Below are 20,143 nucleotides of genomic sequence, written 5' to 3'. Positions count from 1 at the left end.
CACCAAAAATATAATTAAAGCAGGGTTCATTATTCTTTCATTTTTGTGCTTTGATAACAAATTTCCCTCTTTAAATTTGGCACTCTCTCTTCTCCCAAACTTTCTCATTACTAAGTTCTCTCTAGATCGCTGAACATAGTTCTTGTTGAAACTAGTCCTAATGGATGAAACTGGCCTGTTAATTTACTTAACCTAATGAAGTAAAATCCATGTAAAAATGGACAGTTGAGACATAGACTTGGTACAGCCAATTAACCTTTGAATGCCATTGCTTAAATGAGAACAAAGAGGTAACTCAAAGTCAACATTATCCACATTGTCATTCTTTAATTATCCTTTGAAAGTTCCATGAGCTGATTACTTTGTATTGAATAAATTGTATATCTAGGCATTTGCATTTTAGAAGGAATACAATACCTAAAATCACCCATGATTTAAACAATGTAAGGCAGTTTAGAAGGTGAGTTCTCCAGTGAAAGGAAATAATCCTTCCTTTCACGCAATTTATTTATCAATAAATCAACTTTTAAGACTAAAGCAGCAAAAGTTTATGTTCAATACAAAGTTACTAATTTATCTGCACCTAGAGATCAAATAGATTTTACTAAGTAAAATTAGCAACAGTGGTTAGTTAGAGAATACTAACAGTTTATATTAGGCACAAAATACCTGCTGTAGTCTCACACCAGCAATCCTGAAGAAAGCAAGGTTACAAAGACCACGTGGAGGTTCACAAGAATGGCTGCGTGTTCTTTTTTAAAAAATTACATATGAAAGCATTTAGTTTAATCACCTTCTAACAGTTTGTAAAGCCAAGTTTCTTTCTCATCCTATTAGTACAGAGAAAAGTCTACTTTGAGGTTATGATGGGATGGGGCAAGAGTAAAACCTGGCATTTGTCTCACATTATAAAAGAGCAATCAATCAGATTGATTCTCTGAACATTACTTCATGGGCACAATCTTGAATTGCTGAGCTGTTATCATGTAACTGAATTTAATTCAGTTATAGTTGACAAGGGATCACAGAAATTTTGCACACAACTTCAAAATAGCTAAAGCATCATGGCCACCAAGGTTAGATGTCTGGTTTGAGAGCTCGAAGTAAAATGATTTGACACCTACTTTATGTAATGTGGTCAATTTTGTACCTAGAGAGTCACCTGCTAATATGTAAGCAATAATGTAGAAATGAAATCCCCACCTGTTACAAGTGAAGCAAACTTTGACAGGCAATGGGACTAGGCCATTGTGATCTAGTTCATGCTGTGCCCTCTTCACATTCTTCCCCGTTGTTTCTTCCTTTCTTCTCCTTTTACTGGTACCTGCATGATACAGTTTGTGTCATTATCTGCAGCAAAAATTGGCTTGATTAACACGTCTACTTCTAATCCTATGGCTAAATTTCCTTTAACTCTTACTCTAACATTACAAAATGAGTTGAGACAAGCAAATGGAAACAGGCACTCATTTCTATAGATTGTACTGTTCCTTAAAAAGGTAGCAGAAATCTTCCACTGACACATAGCTGATGATTTAGTAGTCAGTACCCCTGGAATGCACATTCACTATCAAGATAAGATACTCATCTTTGCTGCCACCTTAATATGAAACTACAGAAATAAACCAGCATCCTTCCTATTTCATTATTGAACAAACACTGCTCCAAACTTTCAATGCAAGTTAAACTTAAAGGTTCAATTTAGATGTCTCCACTCCAGAATCACTGACAGATGAAGATAAAGACAAAGCTGATTTGTGAACAAAAATTCCAAAAGGAAAATATCTACATTTAAATTCAATGTTAATGTTGATATTGTTAACATTGCATTTAATGAATTGGAATGAAAAATAATTCAAAACACATGCATTTTTTTTCCCCAATGAGTTCCCATAACCAGCACTAACAAATTAAAACCGATCAAGGGTCACTGCTTCCTGACACAGACTTGAATCACTGAAAGCAGGAAAGTATTTCCCCTAGATCTTCAGATAAGGACTTGCTCTATTAATAACTAATGATGCATAGAGTCAAAGGAAACTTGTCTTCTGACTATTGTCAAATGTAAACAAAATTGTTATCGAAATGATTTGAACCAAATCTCCAATGAAAAATTTTAAGCAACTACTGGGTGCTGTGTTCTCTTCAATGATTAAATTACAATACTTCAACACTGAAGTTAAGTCATTTGTAATATATTCTAAATTCTTATATCAAAAAAGCTCCCCTAGTTTTAAAGTGTAATTGTACAAAATGAATCAAACTTAAAAAATTCATTTATATTGAATATAAGTGATTTGGTATACATACTATTGAAAGGAACATATGGGATAGATAGTCAAAACCTTTCTCTTCTCCATGTAGAGGTTTCAAAAACAAGAGGGCAGAGTTTTAAATTGAAAGGTGTGAGCCTTATATAGATTTTAAAGTCAAGTGCCCCATCCCTCCAACACACATAGTGGTTGATATCCAGAAAAGACTGCTAGAAGAAATGATGGAATAAAATTACGATAATTACATGTACATTTAAGTAAAGCACAGAAGGATTTTCTCCCCATGCAGATAAATGGGATTAGTGTAAATGGTCAAAAGGGACCAGTTCTGTTCTGTACAGCTCTATGAGAATGAACAAGAGCATAATGCGTTCTACATATTGTCATGGATTCTAAATGCCCTTAAGAACTGTCTTCAATTTCAGTTGTATCTTTAATAGTTTTTCTCCCCCCTGCAGTTCAGACCTCAGGAATAACCACAATTTGTTTCCGCACTTATGGATAAGGGAGCACATAAAGAACTGACATTGATGCAGTTTGCCTTTTAGAAACACAAACTTCTCATTCATACTCTTTGACAGAGAATGGACAATCAGGTGAAGTACAAATATGTACTTTTGCCCACAGTATTTTTAGGAAGTGGAAAGCAAAGCAATATAATCAAAACACCGATATCTCTGACTTGAAGTAATTCTCCCCTTGACCCCTTCCTTCTTCTTCCATTACTCACCCTGGCCACCCTCTTATTTCTTCTCGTCCTTACCTGCCTATCACCTCCCCAGGTGCTTCGACAATGGTCCACTCTCCTCTATCAGATTCCTTCTTCTCCAGCCCTTAGCCTTTTCCACTTAACTTCTTACTTCACCACCAACCCACCTGGATTCAACTATCACCTTGTACTCCTTCCCTTACCCCCATCTTCTCATTCTGGCTTCGTCCTCCTTCCTTTCCAGTTCTGATGAAGGGTCTTGGCATGAAACGTCAACCGTTTATTCCTTTCCATAGATGCTGCCTGACCTGCTGAGTTCCTCCACAATTTTGTATGTTACTCAAGAAAACCAAATGTGCTAAATGGGCTGAAAAAGAACAAGTCCACTGTTTTGTTACAATTATTGCCAAAGCAATTTTTTTTCCTACAGGTGTAATATTTGTTATGTAGTTACTTTTAGTATTCTGATTTTCAAAAGAGAAAGCAGAAATAATGCAATGTGACATACAAATTGAAAGAGAATTAAATGTTTAGGCACACTCAAAAGAAGTCTTTCCAGTCTGCCCCTTTTCAAACTTACACTAGGTTTTGATTCAACCCTAAACCCAATGTTCTATTATCATGTATTAACAAGCTATTTCTCAATAAACAAGATCTACAATTGTCACATGTTGTTATATGCTTTTCAACACAGAAGTCCACCGGATGTTATGCATGGTCTGTATCTAATATTTAGAAATTACCAAGGCAGCAAAGTTATTTAGAAATTACCTCAGGCAAAAATACATCGCAGCACATTGTTGGCTTTTATGCTCCCATCTGGTATCTCACACAAATGGCCATACAAGAGACATGTCAAGTACTGGTCGGTTGCTAAGGGCAGAGTCATGCAAGAATTCCTATCATCAATGGAAGTCAAATACATGTGTACTTTCGGTATTCATAAGCAATCTGGAACACAAACACGAGTTTCCTCTATTATGCACCCAACATAAAATTTGGCACCAGCACAACTAAGCAGTGCCAACTTAACAGATCAGGACATCCTTCTGTCTTTTTAAATTGAGGGGGCCAGCAGGATAATTTTACCCATCAATCATAATTCCACTGCTACAGGCCTGAATGACTTCCGCCCAGTTGCACTCACCCCATCATTGTAAAGTGTTTTGAGAGACTGGTTCTATCACATCTGAAATCCTGTCTGTCCACTACGTTGGACCCCCATCAATTTGTCTATCGCACCAACAGGTCAACAGACGACACCATCTCCATGGCACTTCATTCTGCCCTGACCCACCTGGACAGCCCCAACTCCTACGTCAGAATGCTGTTCATTGACTTTAGTTCGGCATTCAATACTGTGATCCTCTCCAAGCTGATTGCCAAACTTCGCCAGCTTGGTATCAGATCATCCCTCTGCAATTGGACCCTTGGACTTTCTGACTAACAGGCCCCAATCAGTTAAGTTAGACAACCTCTCCTCCTCCACTCTCACCCTGAACACCAGCATGTCTCAAGGCTGTGTGCTGAGCCCTTATCTGTACTCCCTTTTCACTTATGACTGCGTTCCTGTACGTGGCTCTAACTCCATAACCAAGTTCGCAGACGACACCACGGTGGTTGGCCTGATCACAGGGGATGACGAGACGGCCTACAGGAACGAGGTCCAGCACCTGGCTGTGCAGTGTGCCGACAACCTGGCCCTTAACACCCAGAAAACCAAGGAGATCATTGTGGACTTCAGGCATGTTAGGAGCCACACTTATGTCCCCATCTACATCAAGGGAGCTGTAGTGGAGCATGTATCAAGCTTCAAATTCCTTGGTGTCCACATTTCTGAGGATCTCACCTGGTCCTTGAACTCCTCCATCCTGATCAAAGAGGCGCAATAGAGCCTTTATGTCCTGCGGAGCATCAAGGAAGCTCACCCCTGTCCCAGGATACTGACGGACTTTTACTGCTGTACCATTGAGAGCATACTCACCAACTGCATCTTAGTGCGGTATGGCAATTGTCCCGTATCGGACTGCAAAGCACTCCAGCGTGTGGTGAAAACTGCCCAGCGGATTATCGGCACCTAATTACCCAACATTGAGAACATCTACCATAAATGCTGCCTGGGCAGGGCAAAAAGCATTATCAAGGATGCATCTCACCCTAACCATAGACTTTTTACTCTCCTCCCATCTGGTAAGTGCTACAGAAGCCTCCGCTCCCGCACCAGCAAGCACAGGAAGAGCTTCTTCCCTGAGGCTGTGACCCTGCTGAACCTCACATCACAGCGTTAAGCAGTATTGCACCCATATTGTACTGTCTCATTACTTTTATATTTGTGTGCTGTAGCACTTACTTTTTATTCGCAGTTATTTTGTAAATAACACTATTCTTTGCACTTCTGGTTAGATGCTAACTGCATTTCATTGGCTTTGTATCTGCACTAGGCACAGTGACAATAAAGTTGAATCTAATCTAATCTAATCATATAATTCATGAAATTAAACAATCAACCACCCAAGGTTTCAAAATCAAGGAGGCAGGCAAAAAAGTTGAGTAAAAATGTACTGACGATTAAGCATGCCTGAAAACTGACACAACTGAATTAAAGGAAGGGAGAGTAGTTAAAGGTAGAACTCCACAAGATATAATACAGTGTAACATCTCTGATTGAGAATGTCGGACAAGATTACCTCCCATGATTTTAAACTAGTGATTAGGGCTTAACAATTGACAACTATTGAGAAAGATGTCAGGTGCCAGAGATGGCCTGCCCTGGGTTTGGAAGTGCACTTGTGCCTGTGTGGAGTTGAATATGGAGGAGGAAAGGAGCTTGTTCAACTAAACATTACCAGCTGAATCATGCCGTATTGGCACCAGAATGCATGGTAACACTTGTGAGCTGCCATCAGGACATCCTTTGGTTGTGCTGGTTGCTAATGCAAACAATAAACTTCGCTGTACTGGTGATAAATAAATCAATCTGAATCTTATGTTGTGCACTGCACTTGCACTGATGGAAGACAAATGGTAAAATGACATCAGGTAGAATGCATTCCAACTCAAATTATGATGGATTAAAGCAGTAGAAATTAAAACATCTCAATAACCAACAAAGTATTTAATCTCATTCATCAGTGACAGGCAACTGCTGCTAAACCTCAAAGACACCTAGGCTAAGAGACTATTTAAAAACGCAAACAACAGGAATTCTGCAGATGCTGGAAATTCAAGCAACACACATCAAAGTTGCTGGTGAACGCAGCAGGCCAGGCAGCATCTCTAGGAGGAGGCGCAGTCGAGGTTTCAGGCCGAGACCCTTAGGCGAAAGGTCTCGGCCTGAAACGCCGACTGCGCCTCTTACTAGAGATGCTGCCTGGCCTGCTGCGTTCACCAGCAACTTTGATGTGTTGTAAGAGACTATTTCCTCTCTTTGTATCAGTTACGATTTAATAATAAACTAGTCGATAGCTTTAACTTGATGCAAAGCAAGCCCACACTTGCGTTCCTTCCTGACCATTAATGCAAAGATGTGGCAAACAGACCATTATCGTTCACCACGCAGGTGATTACATGGAAAGTTAACATTTCCTCTTTACAAGGAATTATAATCAGTGGAACAATAGTCAATTCAACATTTTAAAGTTTGTGCCGCTTCAGAGCTGTGTGTCAGATATGGCTATAAGCAGCACTGGGGTCCCACAGGGAACAGTATTGGCGCCCTTCCTGTTTGCCATGTATACCTTAAGACACAACACCGAGTCATGTCATCTGCAGAAATTCTCTGATGACTCAGAATAGTTGGGTATTTAAAGGGACGTCAAGAGGATGAATACAGGGCCCTGGTGGAGGATTTTGTTAAATGGTGCAAGCTGAATCATCTGCAGCTCAATAGTAAGACAAAGGATTTGGTGATGGACTTCAGGAAGACCAAGCCTGCACTGCTCTGTTACTATTAATGGTGAGGACCTACAAGTACTTGGGGGTACACCTGGACGACAAACTTAGTAGAACATGAACACGGAGGCTGTGTACAAGGGCCAGAGTCACCTCTACTTCCTGAGGAGATTGAAGTTCTTTGGGTATACAGGCCTCTCCTTCACATGTTCTATCAGTCTGCTGTCGCCAGTACAATCTTCTACGCGGTGGTGTGTTGGGGCAATAGCATCTACACAGATGATGCCAACAGGCTCAATAAACCGATTAGAAAGGCTGGCTCTGGTTATAGGAATCAAACTGGACACACTGGAGGCTGTGGTAGAACAAAGGAAACTCTGGAAAATCATGGCAATTCTGGACAATGTTCCTCACCCTCTGCAGGCCACCTTAGATGAACAGAGGAGCACTTTTAGTAATAGGCCAAGACAACTGCCCTGCTCCAGAGAGTAATACGAGATCATTTGCCCTATAATGAATCAACCTACAGCCATGGAATTGATGACCTCCTCCTGTTAGACTGTCATTAATTTGTTTACCACTCTCCTATTGCGGACACCCTATGCAATACTACGATCACTTCTTACCTGGACAGTGTGAACATGCTATATAATATTACGGTAATTCTTGCACTATCATCTAATCATTGTGGATTTGGAAATCTTGAACACCTTATTTTTGAGGTAACTTTCTCTTCTAATATTTGTATACCTGTGCACTTGTGTAATGCCACTGTGACAGTGTAATTTCTTTTGGGATCAACAGAGTATCTATCTATAATGGGAAGCATGTGAAAGAACGCTGAAGCCAATAAGGCTTTTAAAAAAACACAACATATCAAATGTGCTTGTAAGTTGTGGACTCCAGGAAGGTGCGGGCTGACCACTCCCTACTGAACATCAATGGATTTCCTTAGAGAGAGCTGAAAACATCATCAGGGTCTTTCCCACCCATCTTCAAATTCAGGCCATACATAAGAAGTGCTGCATATACAGTGCCTCCTACCATTGTCAAAAACCGCTCCCAATCCTTCCCCCAATCTCCTTGATCTCCTGCCATCAGACAGAAGGCACTGTAGCACAAGAACCAAAACCGTCAGGCTGTGTAACAACTTCTTCCCCCAAGTTGTTGGACTTTAAACACCCAGCACACATGTATATCCTATCTGAATACACGGCCACCTCCAACACTCCCCAGCTCATGGCCACTCTCATCCTGAACTGGTCACTTTTCATCTTTTATTGCTGCTGTTTCAAATACTTATACTACTGTCTATTTTATTATAATAGTGCCAGCAACATTATACTGCCTTACATAAACATGCATCTTGCATTTTATGTCAGCCTGTCAATCAGGGACTTAGGGGCTTCTGCTAAATTATAAATTTGGATGTTGCTATTTTCTGTTATTCCGAACATTTTTATTCTAATGAAGAAAATTTGCTAAACAAATTTAAAATGTTGAGCAGTTGACTGACTTGTTATTCTAATCCAAATACAGAAAGATTCACCACTTCCATTGCCTTGCAGCTGCGCAGTAAGCAGTCCTTTCTTGATAGGAAATATTAAGAAACAAGATGGAAAATACAATAAAATCACAATGAAGTTCTCATGACAGACGTCAGATTTTAATAAATTTCCAAGGTGTTGAAATGTTTTAAACTGGTCCACAACATTGATATAAAGCAGGATCCTTCCATTTAACTGCATTTCAGCAGAAGCTGGTGTTAAGAGATGGGGAAGGTACATGGGAAGATAATTTAGAAGTACAGATGGAGGGTGAGACAATGAAGAAAATGGAGTCAGTGGCAAGTTGAATAACAGAAATAGAAATCTAGAGGTCTGATTCAATTAACCTCATTAATACATATCATCTCTTTACAAAATATGGATGATATTGACCCATTGAATATATGCAGAAACCAATGAATCTAAACAAGCTTTCCATGTTTACTATTGTCTCCTGCCCAGCTGCAAAAATTCAAGCAAATTAGTTTCAAATTATACAAAATTGAAGGAAACAAGGTGCCCATAACCTAATCACAATACTTAAGGATGCACCCAAGGTTTACTAGTTGTGGCCTTGCACACTTCAACTCAAATCCAAATCTGCAAACCCATAAGGCATTGGTGCAGAATTAGGCCATTCAGCCCATTGAGTCTGCACCATCATTTGATCATGGCTGACCCATTCCCTCTCAATCCCATTCTCCTGCCTCCTCCTGTAACATTTCACACCCTGACTTATCAAGAATTTATATACCTCCAGCTTAAATACACTTAATGATCTGGTCTCCACAGATTTACCACCTTCTGGCTACAGAAATTCCTCATCTCTGTTCTAAATAGATACCCCTTTATTGTGCCCTCCGGTCCCAGACACCCCAACTACAGGAAACCTCTCCACATTCACTCTATCTAGGCCTTTCAACATTTGATGGGTGATCTAATTGAGACCAATTATTTCTCTAAATTCCAGCAAGTACAGGCTCAGAGCCATCAAATGCTCCTCACATAAGCCTTTCAATCCCAGAATAATTTTCGTGAACCTCCTTTGGATCCTCTTTAACTTCAGTACATCCTTTCTTATACAAGGGGCCCAAAATTGCTCGCAATACTCCGAAGTGAGGCCTCACCAGTGCCTTATACAGCCTCACCATTAAATCCTTTCTCTTATATTCTATTTCTCTTGAAATGAATGCTAACATTGCATTTGCCTTCGTTACCACCAACTCAACCTGCAAGTTAACCTTTAGGGAATCCTCTTCGTACCATGGAATTTTGAATTTTTTCCTCCCTGTTTAAAAAAGTCTATGCTTTTACTACTTCTACCAAAACACATGACTAGACACTTCCAGACACTGTATTCCATCTGTCACCTCTTTGCCCATTCTCCCAATCCGCAGCCTCCCTGCTTACCTAACAGTACCTGCTCATTGACCTATGTCTGTATCATCTACAAACTTGCCCACAAAGCCAACAATTCCGTCAACCAAATCACTGACATATAAATAAAAAGAAGCGGTCCCAACATCAACCCCTGCAGAACACCACTATTCACCAGCAGCCAATCAAAAAAGGCTCCTTTTCTTCCCAATTCAGCCAATACTCTGTCCATGCTGGTATCCTTCCTGTAATACGTTGGCGCTTCTCTTGCTAAGCAGCCTCATGTGAGGCACCTCGTCAAAGGCTTTCTGAAAATCCAAGTACAAAATATTCATCGATTATTCTTTGTCTATACTGCTTGTTATTTCCTCGAATTAACAGATTTATCTGGCAAGATTTTCCATTAAGGAAACCATGCTGTCTCTGGCCCATTTTATCTTGTGTCTCGAAATACCCCAAAAACCACATCCTTAATAATTGACTCCAACATCTTCCCAACCACTGAAGTCAGGTTAACTATCCTTCACAATTTCTGCCATCTCCAATGGGATCCCACCACCAAGCACTTCTCTCCCCCCCGCCACCCACTTTCCGACAGAGATCGCTCCCTACGCGACTCCCTTGTACATTCATCTGTCCCCACTGATCTCCCTCCTGGCACGTATCCTTGCAAGCAGAACAAGTGCTACACCTGCCCCTACACCTCCTCCCTCACTACAATTCAGCATCCAAAACAGTCCTTCCAGGTGAGGTGACACTTCACCTGAGAGTCCACTGGGGTCATATACTGTGTCCGCCACTCCCAGTGTGACCTCCTGTATATCAGTGAGACCCGATGTAGATTGGGAGACCTCTTCGCCAAGCACCTATCAGAAAAAGTGGGATCTCCCAGTGACCATCCATTTTAATTCCACTTCCCATTCCTATGTCTATCCTGATGGCATGAACATTGTTTTCTCAAACAACAGGTAATGACCCCCCCCCCTTTTCACCATTCCCCATCCCCCTCTCACCTTATCTCCTTGCCTGCCCATCACCTCCCTCTGGTGCTCCCCCCCACTTTTCTTTCTTTCATGGCCTTCTGTCCTGTATCAGATTCTCCCTTCTCCAGCCCTGCATCTCCTTCACCAATCAACTTCCCAGCACTTTACTTCACCCCTCCCGGTTTACCAATCACCTCGTGTTTCTCCCTCCCCTCCTCCCACCTTTTAAATCTACTGATCTTTTTCTCTTCAGTCCTGCTGAAAGGTTTCAGCCCGAAATGTGATCTATACTCTATTCCATTGATGCTGCCTAGCCTGCTGGTTTCTTCCAGCATTTTGTGTGTTGCTTGGACTTTAAGCATCTGCAGATTTTCTTTCGTTTGTAATTGGCCTATAATTTCCTTTGTTCTGCCTCCCTCCCTTCTTGAAGAGTGGAGTGACAACTGCAATTTTCCAGTCCTCCAAAAGCATGCCAGGATCTAGTGATTCTTGAAAAATCATTACTAATGCCTCCACAATCTCTTCAGCTATCTCTTCCAGAACCCTTGGGTATATCGTTCATCTGCTCCAAATGACTTATCTACCTTCAGACCTTTCAGTTTCCCAAGTACCTTTTCTTTTTCCCTAGCAGTAGTAACAGCACTCATTTCTGTGCCCGGACATTGCCGGACTTCCAGTATACTGCTCTCTGACCACCCCCCCCCCCACCCCCCAAATACCTATCCAGCAGTCCGATATTTACCCATTTGCTCTTGCCTCTCTTTTACTCTTTATACATCTGAAAAAGCATTTGGTATCCTCTTTGATATTATTGGCTAACCTACCTTCATATTCCATCTTTTTGCTCCCCTGGGCTTTTTAGTTGCTTTCTGTTGGTTTTTGAAAAGCTTCCCAATCCGCTCCAACTTCCCACCATTTTTTGCTCTATTACATTTCCTCTCTTGTTTTTGGCTTTGACTCCCCTTGTCAGCCACAGTTGTGTCATCCTGCCTTTAGAATACTACTTTGTCTTAGGGATGCATCCATCCTGTGCCTTCTGAAATGCTTCTAGAAGCTCCAGCTATTGCTGCTCTGGCATCATCCCTGCTAGCGTCCCTTTCCAATCAACTTGGGCCAGCTCTTCTCTCATGCCTCTAATTTCTTTTACTCCACTGTAATACTCATACATCTGATTTTAGCTTCTCCCTCTCAAATTGCAAAGTGAATTCTATCATATTATGATCATTGCCTAGGAGTTTCTTTACCTTAAGCTCCCTATTCAAATCTAGTTCATTACAACACCCAATCCAGATTTGCTGATCACTTATTGGGTTCAACCACAAGCTACTCTAAAAAGTCATCTCATAGGCATTCTACAAATTCTCTCTTGGAATCCAAAATCAACACCAACTTGATTTTCCCAATCTACTGGCATACTGAAATCTCCAATGACTATGGTAACATTGAAAATGCATATCAAAAAAGCAATCTCCCATTGTAATCTGTAGCTCACATACTGACTTCTGTTTGGAGGCCCGTATGTAACTCCCATCAGGATTTTTTATCCTTGCAATTCCTTTACTCTACCTACAATGATTCTACATCTTCTGAATCCATATAACGTCTAAGAATTTGATTTCATTTTTTAACCAGAGCCACTCCACCCCCTCTGCTTAATTGCCTGTCCTTTTGATACAATGTATACCCTTTGACGATAAGCTCCTGACTATATTCTTTCAGCTATGACTCAGTGATGCCCAGCACATGATACCTGCCAATCTCTAACTGCACTAGAAAATCATCCACCTTATTCCATAAATTGTGTGCATTCAAATATAACAGTCCTGTATTTGTCTCCTTTCAATTTTTCTCCATTACACTGCAACTCATTCCACTGACTACAATTTTGCCCCATCATTTGCCTGTTCTTCCTGGCATTGCCTGTTTGTATACCAGAAGCCCCATCGCTCTTTATCATTCATTCCCCCCCCCCCCACCAAATTAGTTTAAACCCTACAAACAGTTCTAGCAAACCTGCCAGCAAGAATATTGGTTTCAGGTGTAACCTGCCCTTTTTGGTACAAGTCAAATCCAAAACCCTGCCCTCTGCATCAGAAAATATGCCTGAAAGCTTTCCATACTTTCTAATGTACTGAAATCCAGAATATCACTCACTTTACTAACTATACATTATGGTACTTTTCACATGCAGTTGCTTAAGATATTCATGAATACTACCTAAACTGGTATTATTGCAATATCACAACAACTAAGATGCTAGATCCTTACATTACATGAAAAGTATGCCATTAATTCTGGATCAACCACTTTGTTATATAGTTCCTTTGACAACAAACTTAATTCCCACTAATCCATTATTGTATAATGCAGAATTTGATCAATCCTACTGTTCAGATAAAGCAATAAATACATAAATAATACACAAGACCACGCATGTGTTAAATTGTCACTAAAAGCATCACTGATTAAAATAACCTAAATCACAGAGTGCAAGAGGTAATCTTATTGAATGAGGGAGCACAGTTTCAAGGGGACAGTTACTTAAAATTAAAGGTGGTAAAAATTTCTTCTCAGATGGAGAAACTCTACCCAAAAGAGGTGAAAACTAGATAACCAGAGATATTTAAAAGGGACATAGTGGCACAGAAAAGATGATAAGGACGCAGGCAGATCAGCCACAATCATGGAATGGAAGACCATCAATTCAGACGCCCTTCTCCAGTTCCCATTTTGTGTCTTCACTGTTTGCACATGAAAATTGTTCGTGCGTGCTGTATGACAGCTGTTCAACTTTTCCTAAAGACAACTGCGTTCAATGTGGATGGCATCCTTTTGAATATTCAGCAAGAATGCGGGATTCAAAGACTCTATACTCATTAAGACAAGTTATTTCAGCAATTTATATTTTTGCTCAAGATTCAATAACATGTTGTCTAACAGATGGCTGCTTATTTTAAAATGCAAGCAGTCTAATCTTGAACTTCAATTCCAGTTTGTGTGTTGGAAAACCAGAATCAGTCTAAATTGTTTTAAAGACTTAAAAGTTGGACAAATTTAGGACTTTTAAATATTGGATATAAAAGGCTGGGCGTTACAGCATAGGAGTTAGAGTAACATTATTACACTGCTAGCGACCTGTGTTCAATTCCACCACTACTTAAAAGGATTTTGTACGTTTTCCCTGTGACCATGTGGGTTTCCTCCCACACTGCAAAGTCGTACGGGTTAGTAGGTTAACTGGCCACATGGGTGTAATCGGGCAGTGTGGGTTTGCTGGGCCAGAAGGGCCTGTTACCGTGATGCATCTCTAAATTAAATTAAAAAGTGCAAATCTGACAAAGAATCTCATCAACTCAAATGCATCCTTGTTATGAATCAACTGACCAAATAAAACACAAACACAAGGAAAATACATGGAAACAGCACATCAATTCAAAATTATTCATACAACTGAAAACCTCAACATGGCAATTAAATTATTTATCAGATTAATAACCAAGTGGTTTGTACAAACGTAATAATGCTTGCACTGCATTTGTTACAGATTGCAAGTGTGCTTCTGGAACTCAGAAGATGAAGCCTTGATGTTTCTTATTAAGAAAAATAAGTACTCTTTGTGTAGTTACACTGACTCCCTCACCTGGAAGTGCTGTGGTACAGGTCAGTTCATTTGGAAGTTGAAATTGAGTTGGATTTCGCTCCATTGCTGCTGCTATAAGTATTTCAAACGGATTCCTTATTTGCAATTGCGAGCAGTCTATCTCCATGGCAGTATTTTCATCATCCACATCAATCATGTCATCGTCCACATCATTCTGCTCAGAGGTGGGCGTATCAGTGCTTGCATTAGATGTTGGTGTGCCGGGCCGGCTAATACGCCTTTCCAAATTTTTTGCTTGTGCAAATGCTCTGCAGTTACTGTCCACCCTGGAATCCAATGCTTTATTGTGGGATTTGTCAGGGTATTCCATGTCCACAGTAGGAGAGGCTGTCCTTTTAACCGTCTGTTTGTCCATAACTCCATTTACTTGACCTAGTCTTTCCTTTTTCTCTTGCTTCTAGTAAAAAGAATATTATTCACTAGACACTACAAAATTTAACATAATTCACAGTACAAGTAAAAGAAAGTACTGTTAAGCCAAACAATAAAATTTAAAATAGTTTATATATGAACCTTTTTAAAAAATAATCTTGAATTGGGAATGGCGAGGGTATAAATGACTATACTTTGGAGGTTTATGGGCTAAATTCCTGATCCAATGTCTTTACAGCTGAATAAGTCAAAAACATCATGTAAAAATATTACAAAATGCAATATAGCTAAAGGGAACCTGGCCATGTGAATGACAATTACTGGAATTAATGCATGCGCTAGGATCTACCGACGTGCAAAAACTTAGAAATTCTTAAAGAGCTCCATGCAAGAACAATTACTGGGTTGAATTAGCAGAGCTATAAATTTCTATTAAATTGACCTTTGAAGAAAATTGGAAAGGTACCATATATTCTGTTTTAAACCAATGATGATAGATTAAAAAAAATATTACTTACTTTTCTACGAACTGTGCACCTGTGACACATCCAGTCCCCAGGCGGAAGCATCTCCTCACTGAGGGGTGGGTTACTATAGAGATACAAAAAAAAAACACTGAGCTCGTAGTGCCTGGAATTTAACAAAACCTAATTATTGATTTGAAATACACTTTGGCATTCTTTGTAGATTAGAATATGAAATTTTCTGTTATGTCCATTAGACTATTGTTGATGCCATGCAATGTTAGAACTAGAATTAAAGCATATTCTAATCAATTTAATACTCATTAGAGTAAAGCTTTAAGAAAGCATTACATAGACATCTTTTCCAATCTCAAAATGACACTTTGGATTATAAACAGCAGCTGCAAATCTAATGTTACGTGGGTGGGGGTGGGCACAGCTTAAAGTTCCATCATAACTAGAACATGCATAATTCAATTTTGGATTCCTGCACGATAACGATGGGATAAATCCTTGCCTAATGAGATATTTCTCACAATTGTTAAGGTTCTGTGACATGATAAAATGCCCCATAAACTTAATTTTCAGGATGAAGCAATCCATCAAAAACATACACCGTTAAAATTTGAATAAATTTTACTGAATGACTGTAGACTGTCCGCAAAACTGACTTTTTTTTTTGAACCTCTCAAGGCCATCATTTGAGAACTGTGATAGCAAATAGCAGGCCAATTCTCCAAAAGATCTAGGTTTTTAATGATTACAAGCAAGCACAATTACATTCAATATCTTGCTCTTTCCAAAGCAAAAAAATACTGAAGAAAATTTGTGCACTCCAACCAATGAAATTTCTAAACTCAGCAGAGATCAGTGAAGTCTAGAACTTGCTATTCTATGGTTCAACCACTGAGGAGAATTAAATATTTCCTGACTGGAACTCTGAAAGCCCTTAGCCAAGCAGCTTCCAAGTGCCAAAATACACAATTTCTGTTGGAAGTGGTTTGAACTCTTGGAGATGCATGCTGTATCAAGGCATACAATGTGTTGTGCAAAATGGTAGGACGAACAAAGAATAATTATTTGTGAGAAATAATATAGAAAATTACTTGAGATAATGCCATCTAACCTTTATTGCTTATGAACCTTCCATGCACAATGTAGAAATACTAAAGTCAGGATTGTTAGAGAATTGGATTGCAATATTAGAAATTGAAAAATACATTCTGATATGACTGGGCTTGATGATCACATTGTAGCTACAATGCTTATGGATCCACAATATTAATGGTCTTGGAGAAAGTTCAGAGAGGAGCCACAAGGATAACCTTTGTTTCAACTCTGATCAAACAAGGTTAAGAACATTGTTTAATATATTTTCAGAGTAACGCAGACTTAACAAAGATAAAAAAAAATTGAAGAACTAAAGGATGCCCCACTTGATAGATCATTCCATTAGGCAAGGTCAGAGAACATTAGAACCAATTTTTTATATATATATATATATATATATATATGCATAAAGCTTAGCAAACTTCAGCACAATGATGAGATGGGCCCCACACATTTTCTACAGGAAGTTGAACTGGTTCTTGTCTGGGACAGAAATCACACTCTATATATGATGAGCAGTTTTAGTATGCATCTTTTGATCTGTGTGACTTCAAAAAAACTGGCTCCAATTGCCTGAAGGGTCCAAAGTATTACTTCTGTTGTCTTTGATTACTTTTCTCAGAACTGGATGGGACCAAGGAATTTAGTCATGAAGAGCTGGCTATTATTGTGAGGAGCAAGAACCACCTGGCAGTGTTTACTGACGCCATAAAAAGTCATTAATATGACAAAGCTTTCCCCATTTCAATTCTGAAACTTTAATGCATGGGGTTGGGTTATAAAAGCTCTGCAATGACAAGCATATTTACCAATCGTGCAGACAGTTTCACTCCATAAGCAAAACATGGCAGATGTCACCAATACTGGAGCTTAATGTGCACCACTAAACTCAGTGCAGCTATGTGGATCCAAGTTTTTTTTTTGAACTGTGAAACTAAGCAACTGCTATTCCTTGCCGTTGTTTCATTTATGCAATCTGTAACTGTTAAGCATTCATTTTGTTTTGAAGCGAAATGTACATCCTACTTAATTAAATAACTTGACCCAAAATTATGCATAATTTAATGCATTGATAAGGCAAACAAAACACACGAGGACTTCCGCCTGCAGCTCAATGGAGTGATACATAAATTCTGTGGCTGCCTTTAATTCCTCCTTTTCCCCAGTCTAAACTTTGAAATGTTTAACTTTTACTACTTGGATCTTGGAAGGAAATAGTTGTTATTATGTCGTATCCTTTAAGAAGTGGAAAGCAGCTTTTTGAACCCAGCAATGGAAAGGGAAAAACTTCGAAAGAAAAATCAGAAGATATGCCTGTCTGGGCTGAGTGTTTGGAACGTGCGTTGATGGGTCTCGACAACAAAATAGACAATAACACTTCTGAGTTGAAGTCGTTCTGACAGAGTTTACAGACTATTGAGGAAAATACTGTTTCCTTGAATACTGAGCTTAAAGAATCGAAACCCCAGATCGCGGATATTTCAACCCGCTTGGAACAGGCTCAACGCAAAATTGTCGATTTAGAGGCGAAGTCTTGTCGAAATAATATCCGAATTGTTGGTCTCAAGGAAGGCTCTGACAGTGAGAATTTAATGGACTATTTTGCTAATTTGTTTCAATCTCTGTTTCCGGATATTCTATCTCAGCCTCCGGGTATTGAAAGAGCTCACAGAATTTTCACTTCATCAGATAAAGCTCAGCCAATTTAAGTCAATTTTCTTCACTTTAAAGTTAAAGACCAAATCATAAAATGTGCAAGGAAAGAGAAAGTTTTTAAATTTAACGGTTCTGAGATCCGTTTTTACGAAGATTATCCACAGGAAGTTATCAAACAGTGGATCAAATTTATACTTGCTATGAAGATAGCGCATGCAAAAGGGCTTTTCCCATCGCTCAGATACCCTGCTAGATTAAAATTATTTCCTAAAGATTCTACACCTCATGTCTTCTTGGATCCCCAAGCAAAGTTGGACTATGTCAATTCTATTGTGGAATCGGCTGATGTATGAAGGATATTAGAGTTGCTGAATAACTTTCTGAAAGAAAACAGGCTTTGAAGATTTCTGTATGCTGAAGATATCCTTTGATCGATGGATTATTTAAAGAGGTGAACTTCTTGGTTTGACTAAAGAATGACTTTTTTTGAAGTCTATTTAGTATACGGAGTGAATTAATACAGTGGACAGATTGTTAACTGGTTTGATTATCTGTTTCTATCTTTCTTTTTCTTTATTAAGTGATAGTTTGCTTATAGTTTATATAGACTTTTCCTTATATTATGGACTGTTTAGTAATAGATAATTAGCTTCAGTTCTTTTGTTAAATAAGGTAGTAAGCTGAAGAATAATGGCGTTGTTTTTCCCTTATTAGAGATTATATTGTTTAGGCTTAATAGCATTGCTCTGATATCTTTGGTGACTGTTTTTAAATTCCCTAGTTTATTTTCAATGATTAAGTATAAACATTTTTTTCTTCTCTGTTGGGCTTTCTTATCTTAAGGTTATGTATTTTCTTTGTAAGGGGAAGGGGGGGAATTGAGAGTAAAAACTTTTACTCACTGTACACCCATGATTGTGTAGCCAAGTTTCCATCAAACTCAATATACAAGTTTGGTGATGACACAACAATTGTAGGCCGTATCTCGGGTAATGATGAGTTTGAGTACAGAGAGGAGATTAAGAACCTGGTGGCATAGTGCGAAGACGATAACCTATCCCTCAAAGTCAGCAAGACAAAGGAATTGGTTGTTGACTTCAGAAGGAGTAGCGGACCGCACGACCCAATTTACATCGGTGGTGCGCAAGTGGAACAGGTCAAAAGCTTTAAGTTCCTCGGGGTCAATATCACAAATGACCTCACTTGGTCCAACCAAGCAGAGTTCACTGCCAAGGCCCACCAGCACTTTTACTTCCTGAGAAAACTAAAGAAATTTGGCCTGTCCCCTAAAACCCTCACTAATTTTTATAGATCCACCATAGAAAGCATTCTTCTAGGATGCATCACAACCTGGTGTGGAAGTTGTCCTGTTCAAGACTGAAAGAAGCTGCAGAAGATCATGAACACGGCACAGCACATCACACTAACCAACCCTACGTCCTTGGACTCACTTTACACCGCACGCTGTCAGAGTAGTACAGCCAGGATAATCAAGGACATGACCCACCCAGCCAACACACTTTTCGTCCCTCTTCCCTCCAGGAGAAGGTTCAGGAGCTTGAAGACTCGTACAGCCAGATTTGGGAACAACTTCTTTCCAACTGTGATAAGACTGCTGAACAGATCCTGACCCGGATCTGGGCCGTACCCTCCAAATATCCGGACCGGCCTCTTGGTTTTTTTGAACTACCTTACTTTCCATTTTTCTATTTTATATTTATGATTTATAATTTAAATTTTTAGTATTTACTAATTTTTACTATTTTTAATATTTAATATTTGTAATCCAGGGAGTGGGAAGTGCAGAATCAAATATCGCTGTGATGATTGTACGTTCTAGTATCAATTGTTTGGCGACAATAAAGTATAAAGTAAAGTAAGTAAATAAAGTAAATCACTGTTTAAATTCAGCGGCATGCGGAGTTCTGCCTTTTTTGCTTTTCTTCTTGGGGATGCGTTCCAGCTTTTTTTCTCCTTTGCCCGATTTCTATCTTTGGGGATGGTGGGAGGTTTGGTGGTATTTTTGCATTTTGGGGTTTATTGTGGGATTTCATTTTTCAATTTTTTTTACACATTTCCTGTATTTTTCCCCATTATGGA

At 39.4% G+C, this 20,143-nt stretch overlaps 1 protein-coding gene across 2 annotated transcripts in view; it reads right to left on the bottom strand.

Annotated features, from left to right (window-relative positions):
- phf12b (PHD finger protein 12b) overlaps nt 1-20,143 on the bottom strand; it is a 94,194-nt gene that overhangs the window by 42,794 nt on the left and 31,257 nt on the right. The window contains exons 3-5 of one of the 2 annotated variants that reach the window (XM_072243008.1): nt 15,332-15,404; nt 14,421-14,838; nt 1,204-1,324 (exon numbers count right to left, since the gene is read on the bottom strand). In XM_072243008.1, the coding sequence (XP_072099109.1) occupies nt 1,204-1,324; nt 14,421-14,838; nt 15,332-15,404 (612 nt within the window). The remainder of the gene's footprint in view (nt 1-1,203; nt 1,325-14,420; nt 14,839-15,331; nt 15,405-20,143) is intronic. The other variant, XM_072243009.1, reaches the window with a different exon arrangement.

This window comes from Mobula birostris, chromosome 25, assembly GCF_030028105.1.
Source record: "Mobula birostris isolate sMobBir1 chromosome 25, sMobBir1.hap1, whole genome shotgun sequence".
In the NCBI taxonomy this organism is placed as follows: domain Eukaryota; kingdom Metazoa; phylum Chordata; class Chondrichthyes; order Myliobatiformes; family Myliobatidae; genus Mobula; species Mobula birostris.
Note: the sequence above shows the minus strand (reverse complement) of the source record. Positions and strands in the feature narration are given on the sequence as shown.